Here is a 23,250-nt window from a genome sequence, read left to right on the forward strand (position 1 = left end):
TCACTCGGCTCCAGCGAGAGCATTTCATATTCTGAAAATAGAGGAAAAAAGAGGCAGAAATTACTTACCCAATAAACCTGCAACATCGTATGCCTTCTTCTGCTCAATCGTTTCATAGTTCAGAGCTTCGAAGAAGATATCTAAGACCAGGAAGTTGTCTCTGGAAAAACAGTGTGAATACCATAGAGAACAGTGAAATTCACTGGTAGAAATATAACGTAGTTTAAAAAAAAAGAAGAAGAAAAAAATCAAGTCATCTTTATGCTCACTGTTAACTGCCAGGCCTTCAGCGCTTTACACAGATCTAACCAGTGCTTGCGAGATAATGAGGTGTTACAGGGTTTAACTGAGACGAGCTGAACGTGCGCTGACGGCATGCTTAGTCACTGCCACGTCCCCGATGTCTGCGGATTTAGAAAAGCTGGTAATATTAAATGTAGTGAGGCATCATACGCGCATTCGTTTAGCCATGTTTACTTTCTACACATCCCCAACAATTAGGCACTGAGAGGAACTGCAATGAATTACTTATAATTTAAATATTAGCAAATGATCTATATAAGATACTGCGGAACAGAGACTAAACATGTTTATTCACAGCTCCGTGTTTTGATTTGATCGATTGGCTGCCCTTCCAAAACTAAAGGTTGGGACAGCGGCTGGTCTCACCGGCAGAGCAGAGGGCCTGGGATGTCTGTTTTATGGACATTGGCTCTTATTGACATCATAAAGACCCCAAAGTAACTGTCTGAATGTGAGTGATTACAGGCAAATACACTGACGTCATTGCTTCAAACTCTAGCCATGTTTAAAAAACTGTAACAATTGTAACAATACATACATTTTTGGAAAATTTATATATTTAAGGTTTGTCAATTCAAAGATTTTATACATCAGGATTTTATCAAAATAATAATAATAATAATATAATATCCGGATATCCAAAGTGTTGTTGTTCATATGAGTGTTATTTATCTAATTTTAAGGCCAGTTAAGAACCAGATGATTTTTATTATGTCCTGATATGTAAAAGAACTGACAGAGGGTCTTCTTTCTTTCTTTCTTTCTTTCTTTTAAATCATAACTGTACATGAGAGAAAAACCAAAAAGCAGCCGAGGTCACCTTTAGTCTTTAACATACAGACACAGAAACTTAGAATCTTATACTACAATAAATATTTCACATTGTCAGATTAAATAAAAAGGAAGATGCTCATACATCTACACACTACTGCACGACGAGCAGTTTTATAATACTGTACAAAATATAATTGAGTTTTGTTTATTTTTATGGGTGTGGGTCTGTCAGTGATTGCAGCCTGGAGGTCATTGTTTATGGCACTAGCACTGAGCACCACATCACTGCTCATAAGTGTGTTAGGTCCTGCTGAAGGTTCCCTGCCGTACCTGATGTAGTCCTCCGACTTGTCGTATTTCCTGGAGAGATAGCGAGCTGAGCCCTTGCTGGGGATTTTGACCATGGAGAGCTCTTTACCGTAGCGGGTGAGATTACAGGGCGTCTCACATGGACAGATGTCCCCGCTATTCTTCTGTAGCTGTGCTGCAACACAAAATGGCAGTGGTGCTGTTTAATAGACACAGACTGGGTCAGTTTCACTTCACCTCAGAAAAGAGATCCGCAACACAGATACCAGGTGGTAACTATCATTATGTACAGCTTTGTTCTTGCTTTATAAATCACTATTTGATTCATTTGTGCAGTTTTGTTTTGCCAGAGTCAAATTGTTACACTCAGTAAGACTAAGCGCACTTGTGTGCTAATGCAGTACAACATATACTTGTATATACTGGCTGATATGGATGAATAGGCTTGTTTTTATGCTTTACTGGGTAGAGCAACACTTTGTGCCACTACTAAGCATCGTTTGATCATATTAATCCCGTGCCATGCAAACTTCTCTTTGCTAATGTTTCTCCCAACTGACACTGTTAGAGAGGCAAGGCTGAGATGGTTTGAGCATGTGCAGAGGAGGGATAGTGGATATAATGGACAAAGGATGCTGAAGATGGAGCAAGAGGAGGAGGAAAAGAGGAAGACAACAGAGAAGCTGCAGACAGTTGGTGTGACAGAAGGGAGCATCCGACTGAAGAAGAAGATGATATTTTGCAGCTTGTTGGTGGTTTGTGAACACTGATACAAAGTTACAGTTAATTCAATTAACTTTTTGCCTTTTTGTGTAAGTAAATACTGAAAACTACCAGCTATGTGGGAGGAAAAAAAGCCATTAGTACAATTCATTCCAGTGATGTCACTGTGAAAAGCCCAGATCGTACATAGTGGTTTATTGAGGCTGGATGTAAAAAAAAGATGCATGTACAAAAGGCATCCATTGAAGTGCTGATGTGTAAACTGGAAGAATGTGCATAAAAATCTCACACTGTAGTATAAAAAACCCACAGATTTCATCTGCGTTCTTTTTTTTTTTTTTTTTTTAAATCAAATGTATTTTTTTTCATTATTATTATAAATGTATCTAGTATTTTATAGATATTATTATATATAACAGCTACAAATGTGCTCGTCCTGCTTCTCGCCCTCGGCCAGGGTCCTTTTACTCTGAATTTACATACATTTGTTCTTGCTCGCTTTTTTCCTTCCTTTTTTTTATCCCTTTCCCTGGTCGTGTGTTTGTGATTCCAGAACTGAGATTTCCATTTCCTCTCCTCCGGTGAGCGTCTCAGTTTCACGCTGGTACATGTGAGCTCCCTATTAGCTGCCGGCTTAATTCAAACATCTAATAATTTCAGGTGCAAATTTGTATACAATGAGGAAATAAGGGCGTGCCCACATCCCCTCCATGGATAAAGATAGGAGTGGAAATGAGGCTCGTGCATGTGCATAAAAATCCACAATAGCCGAGATTATTAAATGTGGATGCTGCATATGCATGGATTTCTAAATCTGATGAAAAAAATATTAGCATGATTCTGCCATTGTGTTTACACACTGTTTTAGTCACACTCTGAATTTTAGGCGTGGTGTCAGACTGCTCAGACTCGCAATAACATTGCACTTTATTAGTCTTACTGACCAGTCAGAGAAATTTAGAAGCTGTTCTTGTCTGTGGGAAGACAGACAGAAGGCATCATAGCTTTTACAACATAACACCCCAAAAGTTGGGACACTGTATAACATGTAAATAAATACAGAACACAATGATTTGAAAATCTCATAAACCTATATTTTATTCACAGTAGAACACAGAAGACATTTGAGACGTTTAAAAAGAGAAAATTTACCATTTTAAATGAAATATTAGCTCATTCTAAATTTGATTGAAGCAACACAAAGTCATGTTTACCATCCTTGCTGAAAGGTGCAAGAAATCATCTGACTGGGAGCACATGTTGCTTTAAAGTCTTATTTACCTTTCAGTATTGACGGTACCTTTCCAAATGCTCAAGCTGCCAACTCCATAGGCGCTAAAGTGCGCCTATGGAGCCTGTGCTATCAGAGCTACATGTTTAAAGCTAAGCAGGATGCAGTTTCCATGTTTACCGAAACAGAATTTCAAGTTTTGATTCTTATAATCACGGAACAATTTTTCCACTTTGCCTCAGTCCACTTAAAATTAATTTTGCCAAGAGAAGATGGCAGCTGGCCATTTTCACACGACTTATTGTCTAAACATCTTAACAAAACTATCTGTTAGTCTAATCAAATTACATAAGAGACAGTGACTATAGTAATGGTGTTTCCAGTAATCCTGTGGCAATATCCACTTAGAGAATAAATGGTGAAGAAGGGCTACATTAGGCCTAATTAACATGCAGGTATGAAATGCTCGCACACTGGCAAATACGTTTTTATAGTCCTGACTTTAAAGCATCACAATGCATGCAGGAGAGTAAATAGCTTTTCCCAGCCTGTCTCTTTAAATTGTAAATGCATTCAGTCCAGACAAAAACGGGTACGGGAGGCACTGAAAGCATAATTATAATTTGATGATTTATGAATTTTATAACTCAAACAATTAGGTTATTTGTATGCAGGAGCATGGTGGCATACATCATTTGTCTGATGTGGGAACAAAACATCTTTATAATATAAATATATAAATTATATCTTAATGTATTACCTTTCATGGGGGCTGAATCTATTAGTACTGTCTGATTCAGGAATATGACCCCCATGAATATGGTCCATTCTTGCAAGCTATATCTACAATTTCATTCAGCCATGTTTTAAGCTGGGTATGAGTTCGGTGAGAGAGACTTAATTAAATTTCTGGCTTATTTGGCTGATACATGATAATTGTACTTATGTCCACTATGGCAATAAAAAAAAGCCTTTCTTTTACTGGAATACTCTTACTTTGAAATCAAGGTTCAGTATCTGCTGCAGGGGCAAGGCTGAGGAGTCCAGATATGCAGGAATGAAGGGGTTTTCATATTAAGAGTTCAACAATGGAAGCAGAACAGTCATCAAGCTCTAAAGTGACTAAATCACAATGAGGAAAAGTCATTTTAAAACCCAATCTACCTCCAGGTATTTGTAATACAGGGGGAAAAAAATCCTTATCATATTTACTGATTGTGTTTCCATTTCCCTTCGGGGGAGTCTATTATAATGAGAAAAGAAATGAAGGGAGATTGTTTCTTACCAAGCGCTTTGTCAACACAGTTGATTTTACTGGGAGGGCAGATATCTGCGGTTCCTGCAAAGGAGAACAGAAAATGAGTCTGATCAATCAGAAACAAAATGATCAGTGACCCGTGTCTGCTGCAATGAGGAAGCGTGGCTGTGAACAACACTCCACAGCTTATCATTCATCTCCAAATGAAGGCAGGCACACAAAGGATGACTTCCATCCACGGAGTCTGGGCCATCTTGGAAGTCTGTCCTTGATTGCACTGAGAAATGGAGCATGCTGGCTCCACCCGCGAGGCATATTTAGAAAGTCTTTAAAAACCAATCAATGAGTCACTTCCTGGCAGAAAAACATGCTGCCCAGGCCATTAATGACAGGTATTCATCAGCAGCACAATTAATTAGCAGAGGTGTGTTTGTCTGTCTGTGAAATGTTCATGGGGTTAATGTTTTGTGGAATTCTCCTTCCCAGACGCTAAGAAATGTTCATTGACAGGAAGCAAAATTACATCTGATGATCTGAGGAGTGTGTTTTTACACACTTTCACAGATATGCCTCTTTTCCAGGAGCAGAAATATCAAAAAACATCATTAAATATTATTCATTGTTAAACATTATCCTTTTAACTGCCTTGTGTATTTAATTTTTTCAGACGCTCTGACTTTGAAAGCAAAAGCAGTCCTGTCGTCACATCAAGAACAACTTAATAGCTTTTTTGGGAGGTCCTCTAAATATAGAAGTAGACTGAAAGACTAAAATATTAACACAGATCCAAGCAAAACACAATTTTGCTTCTACGGTTCACAGTTCAAAAGTCGTGAGATTTAAAATTGGCCACGACTTGACCACCTCAAAATGCAACAGATGGTGGCCATGTTTGTTTATTTTTCAGTGATACAGCAGGGTGTGTTCACTGAACCGCCTCAGCTTCCCTTATGAGTTTTGAACCAGCAACCCCAGAATTAAATTTAATAAGCAACAATAAAATAGGGCAGCACGGTGGCACGGTGGTTAGCACTGTTGCCGCACAGCAAGAAGGTCCTGAGTTCAATTCCACCATCAGGCCGGGGTCTTTCTGTGTGGAGTTTGCATGTTCTCCCCGTGTTTGCGTGGGTTCTCTCCGGGTACTCCGGCTTCCTCCCACGGTCCAAAGACATGCAGCTTGTGGGGATAGGTTAATTGGATAATCCAAATTGCCACTAGGTGTGAATGTGAGTGTGAATGGTTGTCTGTCCCTATGTGTTAGCCCTGCGACAGACTGGCGACCTGTCCAGGGTGTACCCTGCCTCTCGCCCTATGACAGCTGGGATAGGCTCCAGCGCCCCCCGCGACCCTGAAAAGGATAAGCGGAAGCAAATGGATGGATGGATGGAAGCAACAATAAATGTTATTCATTATTGATAAGTGCAGTGAACTAATGCGAGCTAGCCGCTACCTTTGCAAAGCTCTCATCTGCCTCTTCTGAGAGCAAATGACCTGGAAAAGCTTCCACATTTATTATTTCTGACATAATAAATATCATATCTGATGTGATACATCACCACAGAAAGCAATGTGATTCTGCTGGTTTTTCTAACCACCTCTGCTCTGTCCTTCCTGTTCACTGATTTAAAGATTTCCCTTTTGCTGTTGTCATTCATTAAATTGCATATATGGGCTATTCTGGCAGTTTAAAAAAAGTAGAATTCATGTGGATATTCTTTGCTTTTTTACATATTTGGATGGCCAAACATTTAACATTACAAAGGGCGATATAATGCATATTAATTCCCATTTTAATTATTTATTAAAATTAATAAAATAGCCACGTGAGAAAAGTAAACACGTGCTGCATTTATTACAGCAGAAATTAGGGGCTCCAGATTTGGTGCCAAAGATTAGATACACCTCAGAGAGTGACAGGTACAACCTGTCTTATTTAAACCTCTGACACTGACAGCCAGGTGTTGTCTTTGCCAATGATGTGTGTAGTGTCATCATGCCAAGATCTAAAGAGCTCTCCGAGGCCTTTGGAAAAAAAGATGCTGCTGAGTGCAGCATTTGAAATTCCAATGTGCACCAAACTGTGGAGATTTCAAACGATTTATCCAGGACTGTCTAAGAACCGCAAAACGTCATTAAAGGGAGCTCTTGCAGCTGCTAGTGTCAGTGCATGCGTCTACAACCGCATATTCCACAAATTAAACCTGAAATGAATCTGAGAATCTGGGGGGTTTGCCAGGAAAAGGCTTTTGTCAATGAACATATAAGCAAATAACAGGCCTGTGTGGCAGAGAAACGATTCAAAGATAGAGCTGCTTGGCCGCAGAGACAGCAGATGTTTTTAGCACAGACCAAAAGAGGTCAGAACCTCATACCAGCTGTGAAGCATGGTAGTGGAAATGTTTTGATTTGGGGGTTATTTTACTGCCTCAGGAGCTGGGAAACTCATAGTGTTTAAGGTTTAAAGTTTTAAAAAGACCTGATTGAAATCCTACTGAAAATTCTTAATAGAAAAAGTGTAAAAAACAGAAAAACAAATGAAAAAAAGACCCTGCAAGTGTCCTAACACAGCTTCTATGCTTACTATTCCAACAGGAGAATATTGCATCCAATAAATAATTGAAAAAGCTGTTTTCTCACAGTGTTATCCAAGTATATTACAGTTTTCTGTAGGCACTTTTTTTTCTGTGGATTTCTCATCTGCTGGGTTTTCAGAGTACAGAGTGTATGCAAATGCAAATGCAAATGTTTCTGGAACAATTATAACCAGGTTCCTCCCAAATCATGACATAGCAAGTTCCTTTAAGGCACGCAATCTCTCCGAGATCAGACCACCGCTTTGGTCTTGCCATTTCAGTCTGCAAATCCAAGATTAAAATGTGTGACTGCTATGTAAATGTGTAGGCTGATAACCACAGCATCGCTCTGTCAAAAAATGTGATGAATCAGATCGGCCTCGAATCAGCTGTCTCATACTTGTTTATTTAATCGGTTTCTGAATGTCAGCTGCACTCAATGCAAAAGTGGAAATGAAAAAGAATACATGATAAGTTTCTTGTCTTAACTTTAAATGTGACCACTCTCAGCATGCCTACTTGCTAGACACATCAAACAGCCAGCATCCAGTGACTCAGCTCTGTGACTTCCTGCTCTTTAGCCATGATGACGCACACTCTGAAAAAGTCCAGAGAGCTCATTTTGTGTTTCTGGTACTCAACTCTATGACATATCCTCACACTGGGAGGAAAACTGCTCAAATGGTGACATATTACTAACCAGTGTTCTCGGTTTCCTGATAGACCTATTTTTACATCATGTCTCAAAAATTTGTAGGTTTTGTACATCCATTCATGGTCTGCTTTCCCTCCAGTGTCAAAGTGTTGTGTGAAACAACTAATTACAAGATGAACTGCTAACTTTGGCCACTTCCTATTAATCCCATTCAACAGAAGCTGTCTGCAATTGATGTATAGGGGTGCTTAACAGAGAAAAGAAAAATTGCACTATGGAACTATGTAGTTATGCAGATAACTTAACTTGGCTTTAGACTCTTGTTATTGGCTTAAAACACTAACAGTAGTTCTAAATTCAGCTATTTCTGAGTGACATACACATTCAGGAATTTTTTCTCTTTTCTTTAATGTTGATAAAATAAAGAGACAAAATCATACACAAAAATAACAGAGCTTTATTTTAATTTGTGCTTCATTAAAGTCAAGACCGAGTTTAAATTAGATATGTGCTCCTTAGGCAATATGTCATGATGTAAGTAAATAACCAAATAATTCAATATAAGCAGCAGTACTAAGGGCAGTTTGTAAGCAACCTACCAGTAGAAACCAAACAGGACCAATACCAGTAATAATAATCAATCATAATAATTAATAATGGCTGTGGGAGGACAACAGAACAATTCCAGGACAGATGGAGATGGATGAGCAAAAGTATCCAAACCTCATTGAGACTTTAGTCTGATGTGCCTGTAGCCAAAGTGCTGGCAGCAGAGAAGAGCATACCACTCCAGATATCAAGCATCAAGGTCAGGCATGTGGCAGTCCAAATTACATCTATGCTGGAGTGATTCAAGTGGGCCAAAAATTATGACTTGTTTTGCACAATGGTTCATCAAATCTCAGGCAAATACTGGGCAGACTGGCTTTTCAATTACAGCAGGTCAACAAGGCGAACAATTTTAAAAACAGAAGGAAATACTTGAAAATACCAACTCTGATTAGTATTTTTTCCTCCGCATATTGTTGTCGTGTGCCATTTCATGACCTGGAATGACTATTTTAAGTTCCAATCATACATTTAGTCATTACGGTTCACAGTTTGGCACCTTATACAACATGTCAGAGAATGAATTACTATTGTGTGTCCATTTGAAATGATGCACACAATCCTCTTTCCCCCTGAAACATGTGCCGCTCTGTGTAAAGATAATGTAGGGGCTGATCTTACCGGGCATGTGCACCATTCTGCATTTGCACACTCGTAGGACCTCGTTGGTCTCACAGAGCAGGCGACAGGCACTGATGCTGTATGTGTCGTATCCTGGGAACTTCTCTTTGCTGGTGGAGCGGCAGTTCCCCCAGGGCTGGGGCAGGTAGGTCAGCTAAGCACACAAAGATTTATTAGACCCAGTCTGAGCCACCGGGGTTGCTGGGAGAACAGTAATCTGGTGGTGGGTGGTGGTAGCGGGTCAGCGGGGGCAGGGATGGTGCGCTAAGATGAAGACGACCTACCCTCTGCTCCTGACAGGAAACAAAGGTCTGGAAGCCCGGAGAGACACCGAAGCCCAGCTGGTGGATGTAAGGAGGCTCGTCCTGACTGTGGATCTGAACACGGATGCCGGCCTCCAGGGATGTCTCATCTTCTCATCAGGATGAAATGGAGCACGGATCGTTGCAAAGAGAAAATACAAGGGAATTTCAGATGGCTGCCTCATCTGACAGCTAGGGCTCGGTTTGATGTTAACCGCAAATCATTTATCAGTCATGTTTAAAAAATAGGCCCGTAGGGATTAATTTTATATGACAAGTACAATGCATACACAAATCAAAGGAAGTGTACTGTGTTTAGGAATTCCCTTTTACAAATCACATTTGCAGGTGGAGCAAAACAATCAGGAAATGCATTATTTACAGTACATGACCAAGACAAATAGATGCAGGCGGTTATTGATTTAAACTGCAGCAGAGGGTATGTCACAGCATTGCACAGGATAGGATTACAATAGACAAATAGTTCTGAAGCTTACTTGTCTCTCTCCAGATTGGCAGATACTCATCCTGCTGAATATCCAACATGATCTCCAGCCCATTTCCCATTCCACCCTGCTTGGTTTTCCTGGATGTAGTCTTGTTGCCATTAAAAGTGTAGCATTTCCCATATCTGGTGTACACCTGGGAGAGAACAGATTGATATCATGAACATCACCATAAGCGTGACAAAGTCCAGATGCCGCACGTGACGCGCTCATACAGGCGCACTGAAATGAAATCAGAGATATGGAGCAAAAAATAAACAAGCCGCATCTCTGCCTGGACAAGTCGCTGTATATTACCCACAAACCTCTGGATGCAGTGAACGGCTCAGTCCCTCGCGGATTTTGATAAGCAGTATTTGAATCAATTTCCAACACCCACCACACAAAACCTGCACAATGCTGCTCAGTAGTAGCACCATCCCACTGAAATATCAAATGGCATAAGAGATTCTTTAATCTCTCTTCAAAAGAAAACAAAAGACAATGAGAGAGAGGCTGCTTTAAGTAAGATATCACACCACCACCTATCAGGGGAGCTGTCTCAGTAGGGAACACATCATCTCTTTGTTTATACCTCTCATCTAAACTGCTGCACTGTGGAAAATATAATTCTTACCAGTCATTTAACTGTTATCTGAAGCCAGTTTTAAAGGCACAATCCGTGATCCACATGCAAAGAAAATGGTCCTGTAGCAGCACCACCAATATCCAGGATTGTAAGTCTTTCACAGACACTGATTAAGGTTTGATTCTAAAGGCAGTTTATTCCTTGAAAAGCTGAGTCCTTCATCTGAACAATGATGATACAATCATAGCTTAAACTCTGTCACCAGGTATGGCAGGTGTCCAGCTTTGGATTTCTTCTCACGTTCAACTAGAGGATGTCAAGCTCTAGTTCGATAGCCAGAGGGAAACTGTCAAGAGAGCTGAGGATGGCTAATTTTTGCCGTTTCCAAGGCAAAGAAAAAAAAAAGATACGGAACATTTATCTGTATAAATAAAAAATGGTAAACGTAAGAAACCAAGACTAATCCTACCCAAGGTAGTGATACTTGTGATATTTGGTACATTCAGTCTGATCGCACCTTTTCACTTAACCCTACGTACATATATTCTGAATGTCAAATCTCAACGGCTTTTCATCAAGTGGCCCAAAATACACAAAATTAAATATTGTAAAACTTCACACTGATCTTTTTAAACTGATGTTGTATCCATTCAGATGGATTTTAGATCCACCAGTGTAGGTCAAATCAAGGAAAACGATTGGTTTTAGGGAATCTTGAAACTGTGAAATTGTACACGTCATGCCTGCGTGTGTGTGTAGATGTCTGCTGGGCAGTCTGGCTTACTCACACAGTCCATAGACATGCATGTTAGGTTAACTGGTGCTTCCAAATTGACCGTGGATGTGAGGCAGATAAAGTGCTTCAAGTGTATAGCTGTATGAATGTATGGTTAAAGTGTGACTTCTATTTAAAAGTGCTTTGAGTGGTTAGTAAGGCTAGAAAAGTGCTATAGAAATACAAGAACATGACATAACATTTGCACCTAGATGTGCAAGCAGAAGCACCCACAATGCAACAGAAAACTCTAAATAATACAACAATAATAATCAATTTATTCTGAGTTAAGGGAGATTAAACTACATGGGATAGTGTGTTCTACGTGTTCTATGTGTTAATAAATGTTGAATTAATATTGATAATTATAGATGGTAGCTATACAGATTTTTAAGTATAGCAGTGAGGACAGTGTTTAATGGTTTTAAAAGTTATATAATAAATCCCAACAGTTCCTCCCAGTTTCACTTGCAATAAAATATATTTAAATGTTATATTTTCATATGTTAGGCATAATGAGAATGTGTGTTCATAAAAGTTTTTCTTCAAAAATCTGAACCACAGTCTAAATAGATCTGTGGTTGAAAATTTAATATAGATATTAACTCCTGGCCTGAGTCAAAAATGAAAAATTGACTTTACTGCTCCGCATGCCAAAGTATCCTTGGGCAAGATACTGAACTTTGAGGTGCTTCAAATGTGCTCATCTAAATGTGTGAATGTATGTGAAGTTCTTAGGTGTAAAAAGAGAGCTTGTATGAATGGGTGACTGAGACATGCTATATAAAGCGCTCTTTAAGAATTACCATACAGTGAAAGCATGACATATGAAGGGTTAATAAGCTACTTATTACAACTGAAGCCAGTGTAGAAGTAGCTCAAAGTTGCATTTTTTAATAGCTAGAAGGAGGTGGACTCATCAGATTTTCATTTATGATTTTAATACATCTTTTTTTGAAATTTAATTTGGTTCATCATTATATACTTTTAAGTCTCATTTAGAGTAAAGCAAGGTATGCTTAAGGATTTGGCAACCTTGTGGCATATAAACTGTTACCTTACGAGCATTCAGTGTCTTTGGGTTCTCATTTAGATCTACGCCTCACTAATTCAGCACTCAGTTGTACAAAAATACATTCAAATTTCGGTTTTTCCGTTAATGACATCTTTTGGTTTTAAAAGATTCAGATGGAAACTCAAGGCTTCAAACCACCACAAACCGCTCGCTAACATAAAGTTTGGCTACATCCATCTTTATATACAGTCTTTGGTTGTTTTGCACTAAACCTGTTATTCGTGTATGCAACAAATAACGGGAGAATCCTTTAAAGTGACCTTTTTTTTAAAATAAGCCAGCTAGAAATATTTAAAAGCAGTATTTCCTACCAACTCATGCAGCTGCTCTTAAATTAACCAGCTCGCTGCAGCTGACAAAAATGTTCACCACAGCTGTCATTTCATCCAGTAAAACTGGAGACCACAAGCTAAAAATGAGAGGCCTGTCTCTGTCTACTTGTGTGAACTCAATGTTTCATGAAGAAATAATGATGGATTCAAACAGCACTTGTAATATAAGCTTTGCTGTGTATGCAGATCCCTAAAAAAATTCTCAGACTACAGCTTTCCCCGCTGAAAAACACCCATTTTTTTCCCCACTCAGAGTGCCGAAAAATAATCTGTTGGATTCGTTTTATCCAAACATCAAATAAAAGAGGACAGTGATGAAAGTATTCAAGCTTAGGAAATCACATGGCAGGAGAGGTCAACAGACAAGGCACTGGAGAAATGACAGTGAAATAACAATTGAGCTGAGCAGACAGCAGACATATCATTAAAGAGACAGTGACGGTCCCTGCATGCACAAAAACATAGAATGCCTGTGATCTGACTTTGATATCAGCTTGATCCACCTAATGAGTGCTGTGATGTCTAAATAAGGGACACTGACGGAACAACACAAGCTCTCATTTACAGACCACAGGGTGTACCCACATTTGAGATGGTTGAACAACAAATCAAAGCCATGGTTGTGGGGTTCAGTCAAGTAATTCGCTGGAACAGTTGGCAATTTTGCAATGTCCACAACAGTGATTAGAGCAAGAAATGAGTACTGTTTACAAAAGCTGTTTAGACGGACAGCTATATTTTATGCAGTAATAGGCCTCGGGGCCTTTGATCTGGCTCTTTGTACATGCTAGTTTGCACTGAGTGTCTGTGTGTGTGTGTGTGCTTTTTTGAATGAATTTCAAATAGTTACCTTCAAAGTGCATCTTGGTTGAGGAGTCAGACAATTTTTGGACAATTACAGATCTCGGCTCGCGCTCTGTTGTGGTATAAACGGTTTCTCTGTTAGTTCTAGCAGCCAATATGCATTTTTGTAAATTGCAGCATCTTCTCAGCTGGTGTGATTAGATAATGGGACGTGGCAAAGTGTGGGCGGAGGCCCGTGGGCGAGACGGTTCAAGTATTCAAGTGTGACTTTTGACTGACATGTGCTATTAGGCTGAAATGGTTTAATCTCTGTTTGGCTGGTGCGGTGCGGCTGAGGAGGTAAGCTGCACTTATCATTGATTCCCCGCCCCCACCTGGGTTCATTGACACACTTAAGCCTCGACTGGCAGTCTTTATCTGATGGAGCAAGCAACAGAGGCAAAGGAGGATTTCACTTCAGAAATGCTCAAAACACCCAGACCAAGTGCCTGGGTTACGCTCTAAAACTTCAGGCTCTGGAGGACGCCGTGTGTTCACAAATGATATCCCCCAGAGAATATGAGAAAGTTTTCCCATCATCTCACCCAGGAAATGGATGTTGGCAGAGCTTCCACTGGTTTATTTCTCAGTTCCCACCTACCCCTTCTCCCTCCCCTCTCCTTCTCCATCTCCTCTTCCTGCATCCACAACGTGATTGATGGAGCATTTTTCTCTTGTTAAATCTTGCACCAAATTTAGTAAAGGTAACAGGACTGACTTGGGCAAATCCCAAGTGGGGACCTGGCACTGCTGTTGACAAGCTGAAACAGTGCAGCGGCATTGTAGTTACAAACCAGATGAAAAGAAGCGTTGTATTCCTCTGAGTAGCTCAGGAGCTAAATTTTGCAGCACTCAATTCAGCATTGTTCAAAATATCTAAAACAACATCACCTATGTGACAGTGTTTTAGATGGTAATGAAAAATTGATCAAAACATGTGCTCAGTTTCTGCATTATCCTGTCAGTTATGTCTGCGAGAAACCTAAACTTGTTTCTTTGTATAGTAGTTGGACTATTCAGAGATGAATTACCAACTGAGTAAAGCGAGCTATATTCTTCCTTGAGGCACAAAAACCTCATACTTAAGCAAACTTTAAGCATAAAGTTAAGACATTTAGTGATGTCACCTAATGTACTTGAAAAATACACGTTTTAATGTCTTCATCCCACATTTGTGATCAAAAGTAAATAAATGAAATTATCCATACATGTTGCATTGTGTTTATTGAGGTCACAAACCCGGACATGAAAAGCATCACAGAACATTAGTAATGGCTCATTTCTGAGTCTCTGTGCAAAATTTAATAAAGCTATTAAGTGGAGCCTGCTGTGCGCACGAGAACACATCAATAGTACAGAGACAGCAGGAAGAATATGGCGTCCTATCCCTATATTTACCCTCTGCATTGACTATCTCTGGCTATATATGTAACATCTATTGTCCATCCAGTACAGGAGGGATGTTTTCTGTTAAAGGTGGATTTTGTGTTTTCTTTTCTCTCTAGGATAGTTTGTCTTATGTTCACACCATAAAGGCTTTGACACAAATCTGTTTCTCTTGGCAACATAAATAAAAAAAGTTGTCTCAACTTGAATAGATTAAGCACTAAAAGTACAAATGCATTAAGATGAAGTTGCAACATGGTTTGGAAAGATTCCCGTCATCATGTCATTTGCTTATCCTGTATCTCACCAATTATAATGCATCTGCTTTAAATGTCAATTCATTATGTGTCTTTTGCCAGTGTTTTTCTTCCGCCTAGAGTGCCTTGTTTCTGTCTCCGTCTCTCCATGCTAAATGCATTAAGAGACCAACCCCTTACCATGTAATTCATAAGCCCCGGTGGGCTAAACCCTTAAACACCCTCTTTATGACTGTGATCTGACAGTCCCAACTTTTCCTTTTAAATAACCCACAGGAGTCACTTCAGTGCTTCTCCAGAGGACATCCATTTCCAGGCAGGCTGCGTGTCATCGGGTGGCTCTCTGAGTACGAGGAAGGAGGATTTGAATTCATTTACGCAGGGTGGTAGAATATGCCAGAGCGCTGATTGGCAGTTGAAAACCATTAAGGCTGGCACATGAAGGCTTAAGGTTGAGACAGAGCGATCCTTGATTTAATGGCTTCATTACAACTTCCCAGCAGAAAGACTTGGATCACAGTGTGGCATAAACTGAATATTTACATGATATTTCAAAATGTTTTTTCAGGAAAAATGGTATATGCAACAGGGCTGGCAGTTCACTGCAAAAGTCTCTCTCTTTCATCCTCCTATTTAGTGTATATTCAGTGTATATTTTCATGTATTTTCATCTATAGTTCTAAAATTGTGATCAGACATTTAAATATATCGTGTGTATGAACGTCACAGTAATTTGGGGAGTTCAAGGATTTCATTGAACGGTTGTTTTTCTAGGGTGGAATAATTATACAGAATACATCTATAATGGAAAAAATACAATTTATTTAGGATTTTTTAAAATCCATATAGGCTCAAATATACACATACACTCAGTTAAACGTTAAATTCTCATTAGTTATCACGATTCACTACAATTAGGAGTTTCTCTTTGCCAGTATAAAAAGGATTTGTTTGACTGCACTGATTTGATTGATCAATTCTCAGAACAATGCGAGTCAAAGGAACTCTTTTAAAATTCCAAGGAGAAGTTGAGAAGGTCTGTTAGATGTAAGTATAAGTTATTCAGCTGTGTCATCACTTTGTCAAGACCCTAAGTGTCACCCTCAGATGAGAGGAAATTGATTATGATATTCCGTAACAACCAAGGCTCAAGCCTGCCATGAAGTGGAAACTGTTGGAACACCAGTGTCACTGTCCACAGAGAAGAGAGTTTTACATCGAGCTGAGGAAGTGTCAACCAAGAAATAGCCACCAGCTCCAAAACCTTCAAGACTGACTCAGATTTGTCCACGTTTGCCAACATGGACAAACCGAATTACCTCTGAAGAAAGATTTTATGGTCAGATGAGAAAGACATTGAGCTATTTGGCCACAATGACAAGAGGTATTTTTGGAGGAGTAAAGTTCAGGCTTTGAAACCAAACGGTCAAGAATTGCGGTGATAGCATCATGCTCTGTTTCTCATTGCTACTGATACATTGTACAAAGTGGATGTAATAACAAAGAAGGAGAACCACCCCTTAAATTAAACTGCACCTCAAATCAACAGATAAGACTGTTGAATTTTAGCTGCAATTGGGTTTTCCAGTAGAACAATAATCCCAAACACACATCAAAACTGGTTCTGGAGTGGATAAAGCTGGTGAACATTAAACGTCTTGAATGGCCTTCACCAAAGGCCCGACCTGTAGCCTACTGAAAACTTGTGGACTACACTTAAAAACTGGATCTGTGCCACAAAAATCAAACGATTTGAATGAATTATACCTAAAAAGCATTCTAATATCCAACCAGAAAAATACCAGATGGTTGTTAATGGCTACCAAAAGTCTCTGGTTGAGATGCAACTTGCTAAAAGACATTCAACCAAGGTTTAGTCTATGTATAAATCTGAGCTTCTTTCTATATAATGAGTGTATGTAAACGTCTATCTACAGCTTAAAATGTTATATGTTTAATCTGTTTCTCGACCTGTAAAGAGAAGTACAGAAGGGACTAAGGGATCAAGGATAATTTTAGTTTAAGCTGAATATGAAATCCTATTTCAATGATTTTCAGTCTAATTACAAAATGAGAGGATGAAAAACAACATTTATTTCAACCAACACAAGTTACATGTTGGTGCAGCACAACAACAACAAACGGTTCACATTTTATCACCTTCTTACAAACGCTGCGATGTGTTTTAATGGTCAAAGGCTAAAGTCATGTAGCCATTTTAAAAAGCCTTTGTGGCGACCACTCAGCTCTTTTAAATCTGTTGTTGTAAACAGCCATCAGAAGGCAGACTAAAAATGCAATGTCTTATTCTCAAGGCTCCTTCTGAACACAGAAGAGCAAAGAAGAATGTGAGGAATGAGTCTTCAAAAAAATAAAACACAATTTACAGAGTGAACATAGCCTTTAAGTGCAGAGCACAAAGCCAGCTACCACATTTTTGCAGCATCCCATTTGTTCCTTTTGGACTTCCTACACAAAACTTTTCTCTATGAACTAACTGCTTTCGTCTCCCACTGTCACTACAGACGGAGCCCTCACCACCAGACTGCATGGAAAAGAACAGTAAAGGGTAGTGACATATCTTTAAATTGTATGTGATCTACTTTTAAACGACTCAGAGGTAGAGAAAAAGAGATTATCTCCACGGCTTTATCACTTGTATAAGCAGTTTTCAGCTCTACCCTTCACCTGCCGTCTTGCACTGCTCGGGAAAAAAAAAAACACTTATGTGACACAAAAGGATTTTTTTGGTATGCTTTCTGTATTTTTCCCCCCAAAAGGGAGAAAAAGGAAGCAATTCACATGTAAGAACAGTGGAAGAAAAATCTGTTGTCTTGATCTTTTCTGGTGTTGGTTTAATTCAATAACGGACAAAACTACAGCCTGCTGAAATTCGTCCCCACACTAAAATTCAACGAGATGCTCTGCAGCACCTGTTTGCTCTTCCAAATACTTCTTGATGCAGTTGTACAATTTCCCAGAGTTCATCATGATTGCCCCAAAAGACTTTTCACTATAGTGCAGCCAGTTATGAGAGCAATAACAATACTGTGCAAAAGTGTAGTTTGCTTCCAAAGAGGCAGACTTGTCATTTTTAACTGCTCTTGAGCAATAGCTTTTGAGGCTCTCCAAAGGTCTTTCAAAGTTTTTCTTTGGAAATTGTCTGCTTTTTCACTCATTTTCACCCAGGTCCTCCTCTGTGACTATTTTCAAAGGAATCTTTTTATTTTTTCGTTAAGTCAATCAACACGTACGTGTGAATCATTCAAATATAAAAAAGGCAGCTCTGACAATGGATAAACCAGTATTTTGTCAACAGATAACAGACAACTTAGAATTTAAAAAGCAGTTCTTTCTTATCTTAAGCTACTGTGTTACTAAAACCCTGCCATAAAAACAAATAAATAGTTTAAAAAAAAATCACAAAAACAGGAAACTGAACAAGACAATGGAACAAGTAGCAGGCCTAAATACTGTCCACAGCACATGAACGCTATCTGAAAGCCACGTCCTTAAGAAACAGACATAAAATGCAGCAAAGACCTGACACAGGACCCGAGAAACACATCTGGCCCTTCAGTTGATCCATCTATCGTTCACCAAAGCCTGAAATGATCGCAGTGGAAGGGTGACTGTCATGAATGCAAGCTTAAGGAAGGGAAACGGGGAGAAAAGACTGAGTTACACAAGAACTGGACTGACAATTAGAAATGTTTCATCATCATCATCATTAGGATCTACAGATGAGGTTAAGACAGACGTACAACAATAAGAGTCAACAGACAGATTTTAATCCACCACCCAATAGCATCTGGATTGGCACAGGTTTCAAATGCACTGCATAAGCAATAATTCAATTCAATTTTTATTTCTATAGCACCAACTGCATTTCGTTGCCCTGTACCTGTGCATGTGCAATGACAATAAAGTTGAATTCTATTCTATTCTATTCTATTCAAATCACTACAGCAGTTGCTTAAATGCACTTTATATTGCAAAGTATTAAAGACCCTACAATACAAAAAGATACCAGGATAGAAAAAAACACAATGGAGCAGTGTCAGTCGTGGACTGGCCTCCACAGAGCTTGGACCTCAGCATTATTGATCACTGTGGGACAGAAGACAAACCAAAAGGCTACCGAGAGCTTTGAATGTCCTTCAACAAGCCTGGAGAACTATTCCTGAGAACTACTTAAAGAAATTACAGGAAAAGCAAAGAGAGTTCAGGATGTGTTGACGAATAAAGATGATCATACCAATACTGACTTTCAAGCTTGCTAGAATTGCAGAAACATAAACTGCATTTCCACATGTTTTTCACAGTAATTTGCAGCACCTATTTTCTTAGTTTCCTAGAAACATATAAAGAAACAACGGCTGGCTTAAAAATGCACAATAGTGTTTATGACAGTATGCAGTATTTAATATGATTCCTTGTCAGTTATTGCAATTTCAACACATGGCACTGACATGGACATCAAGTTTTATCTCACTGTATTTTCTAATTAATCCAAAACCCAACAAACAATTTCCTTTAGAAATGCAGCTCATGTGATGGGAGTACCTTCTCATGACTGTGGCAAAGCCTAAAAGAGACTTCAGAAGCCGCGAGCAAGGCTAACATCAAGGTTGCAGAAATTCTAAACATATTTTAGCTCAAGATTAGGAAAGAAAAATGATAGTGATTTGTGGAAAAACTGACATGGAGTGATAAGAACTCACTGCTAGACCTTTCTTCTTCTCATGCGCTGTGGTTAAGCTGTATAATTCATATATAATCCTCAATCAAATGTCAGACGGATTACTTTTATCGAGGGTCAGCGCTTTAAGATCTCTACATTCAACCATTGGGGGTAAATACAAATCTGGCCCCATCATAACCCCCCTTTCAGTTATATATGAGGGAATCACAGCTTGACTAAACACAGGCAGAGCTCAGACATGAAGCCCAAACAGTGCTGTGGTATGTGAAACGCACAAGTTTTGCATCATTAACCTCCATCGCAATGTCGGTCTGTAAACGCGCCACCAGAGACACCGCGCTCGCTTGCAATTCAACACATTACAGTTATTGTGTATCAATTCCAACCTTCATTACACAACTGAGTGCTGAGATCTCAATGGTAGTTTAATACAGCCATTCAAGTGAGGTAAACACTGCTCAGTCATCATGGTTGGGCTTACTCCGTGGTTGGGTAGAATAGCATGTTTTATAAATGTGACAAGTTCTGTAAAGAAATGCAAATGAATGTTTGATAAAAGGAATTTGAGGGGTTTCAGATTACACGCTGTGTTCACAAACACCGAGGCCGGTTTACGTTATAAACTAATGATCTTACTTGATCATTTTAAGTAGTTTGCCTGCATCTTTTGCCCTTCACTCTGACTAAAGAACATAGATTAAAATGATGAACTGTGATGCAAACCTGCGGGGCTTGTTTCAGTTATTAGTGTAGGAGTTCTGACTAATCTCTTCTCTTTCTTTGCTGCCCTCCTCTTTCTGGTTGCCTCTGACAGAGCATCAAAAATTAGTTGAGCACCTAAGCCGGAGCTACGCATTCAGCCACCTCCCCGCCACCCCTCCACTCACCCCACTCTGCAATTCTCCACATATCCAAGCATACTCAGCTAATGGAGCGGTGAGGGATGCTCTTGAAAAAGCGGTTGAAAATGGACAGGCTCTCCAGCACAATACAGCAACTCGCAAACAGAGCAGTCCACAACATCCAGCACTCTCAGAGACATGAAAGCTTCCTGTGAGTACAGTCTGCCCTAACATCACAGCCATGGACCCATAAATACCTTGTTTTATAAATGTGATTAGAAAGTACTGTCATAATGGGAGATAATTCATCTGGATCACCACAGTGAGACAGGTCCCTAATCAGTCTTTACACGTAATTATGAATCATTTCCTGCAGCTAGAGCTTGTGCCTGGGTCCTACAAAAACAGATAATTCTTGTCCTTAAAAGTCAAATAGGACCTATTAATTGTGCTTTCCTGGGAACAATTATCACTATTTGAAATGTATCACCGTTAAAATGGGTCAGCCTAATTGATGCCATTTAAGTCACGACATGTTTAAGCTCCTAGGAACAAGTTCGAGGTGTCCTGCAAAAGTCGTCCGAGTCACTTAGCGTCTTCCTCGTCACACCTTAACCGCACCTCTGCTTAAGCAATGTGTTTATTTTTTGACCTCCGGAGAATTACAAATTCTAGGCTTTATATTTCACAGCAAAGCTCGAGGGCACAGCTCAGAATAGAGGAGTAGAGCATAGTCATACTGAACGTGAAGTGTAATGGTGCTCTCGAGATGGAAAAGGACCATACTGCCCACTATACATGAGCCGAGTGTGCTTTACTTTTCCACTTCACCTCATATTGCCCACAGCTCGGATCAGTCATTCCTGTGTGTTATAAATTGATAAAGCCGAGGAGAAGCCTGCTCTGGGCGCCGCACCGACACACAGTCCTGCCTTAGGCATTTGTCTAACTGTCGACTTTGTTTTTCTGCAGTCATTTAGATATTCAGGTTTAATTAGGTAACTCTGTCATTAACACATGATTTAATTTCCGAAGCGCTCAATCTCACGCCACTCTGCCTCTCTCAGACTCTGGCACCCACTCCAGAGCACAAACACTCCCACCCAATTGCCACTGAAGAAACGCCAGCACAGTTCCCTGGCCTACCTTTTATTTAGTATTCATCATAACCAAGACACCTGCTTGGTTGTTTTTCTTTCCCGGCGACTCGGGGGAAATGATATCTACTGGATTGGAGCCACATGTTGGGGTTGATGAAACTTCCGGAAAGGAGAAGCAGGATCTACTATCTCTTGACGTGAATCATCAATTTAATATACGGTGTCCCTTCGGGGATACGAGAGTGATGGCAATGCAAATAAATATCAGCTGCTAGCTCTTGTCAGTTTGTGACAAGTTATTCATAACCGAGCAACTATATGAGCATATACAAATATTTGTGATTGCACATGTTTTATGAAACGTGGCTTATGCATGAGATATTTTTTCCCTCCACCAGTGTGACAAGCCTATTGTCGTCGAACCTTTAATGACATGCAACACTTGCTTCATTCACAAGATGGTGCAATAAGTGCACTTAGTCACTTCTACTACTTACTGCCTCACTTATCTAAACCTTCTCCTTTTGTGTGCGCAACAGTGAAACAATATTTGCCTTTTCAACCGTGTAACATTTATGAGCATGGGAATTCAAGTTTTTCATGCTACATAAATCATTCAAGTAAACAAGTCTGATTAGTGTTTTTGCTCGGGCGAAAGAGCTTGTTCTGAGTCAAAAGCAGATCTCACAGTCCGTTAGACTAAGCTGGCTCTAAAGCCGGAGCCCAAGGAAGTTTGGCAGACACAGAGTTTTAAACTGCACACCTAAACACACCCGGTTTAATTTGGCCTCTCAAATGGCTGAGTTAAGGAAGGAGATAATGCAGCAATGGAACAAAGGGCAGGCAGATCAAAGAGGAATTGAAAACCTTGGACCATGGATTCTGTCCTTGACTGCATCTGATCAAAGTAAAAGTCAAATTTTTTTCCTTTCCTTTTCTTTTTTTTACATGACAAAAGGACCATATTTCTGCACAGTGGACCTGCAGGGCACTGATAGAGTTGATGATTAATTTCAGCGAATTAATGATTACAATTGAGGTGGTGACATTTCTGGCATTATAAACTCGCTTTCCGCTACTTATTCTATTCTGGAATAAAAACTCCACAGGCACATTTAACCACCCACCCACCCACATGCACACACAGAGCAGCACTGAAGTACAAATGAGCACCAACGACACATTTCACTCCTGAATATTAAACGCGTTCAGAAATAACATTACTCCGCAGTGTGATTAGTTCAGTTTCCATCACTTCTTTTTTGACATTTTTGTTCGATCTTTGATCGGTTAGTTCGCTTGCCTCACTATCACGTCCGTGCCTCGGGCTGATTTATCGTTGCTGCTGTGACACGTTTTGTTTGTCAATGGAGGTCGATAAAGATTACAGATGATTTGATGCTCTTTTTAAACCAGGTTATTAAATGTGAGTGCTGAGAACCACAGTAATCCCTGTCTGCACATCAAAGACAGGCAAGATATCTGGCTTGCTATTAGCAGAGT

General features: G+C 39.7%; 1 protein-coding gene across 1 annotated transcript in view; it reads right to left on the reverse strand.

Annotated features, from left to right (window-relative positions):
* asic4a (acid-sensing (proton-gated) ion channel family member 4a) overlaps positions 1 to 23,250 on the reverse strand; it is a 97,810-nt gene that overhangs the window by 8,516 nt on the left and 66,044 nt on the right. The window contains exons 2-7 of the mRNA XM_004575460.3: positions 9,856 to 10,000; positions 9,341 to 9,468; positions 9,057 to 9,210; positions 4,626 to 4,679; positions 1,408 to 1,561; positions 69 to 160 (exon numbers count right to left, since the gene is read on the reverse strand). Coding sequence (XP_004575517.1) covers positions 69 to 160; positions 1,408 to 1,561; positions 4,626 to 4,679; positions 9,057 to 9,210; positions 9,341 to 9,468; positions 9,856 to 10,000 — 727 coding nt within the window. The remainder of the gene's footprint in view (positions 1 to 68; positions 161 to 1,407; positions 1,562 to 4,625; positions 4,680 to 9,056; positions 9,211 to 9,340; positions 9,469 to 9,855; positions 10,001 to 23,250) is intronic.

Source organism: Maylandia zebra, linkage group LG16, assembly GCF_041146795.1.
Source record: "Maylandia zebra isolate NMK-2024a linkage group LG16, Mzebra_GT3a, whole genome shotgun sequence".
NCBI lineage: Eukaryota > Metazoa > Chordata > Actinopteri > Cichliformes > Cichlidae > Maylandia > Maylandia zebra.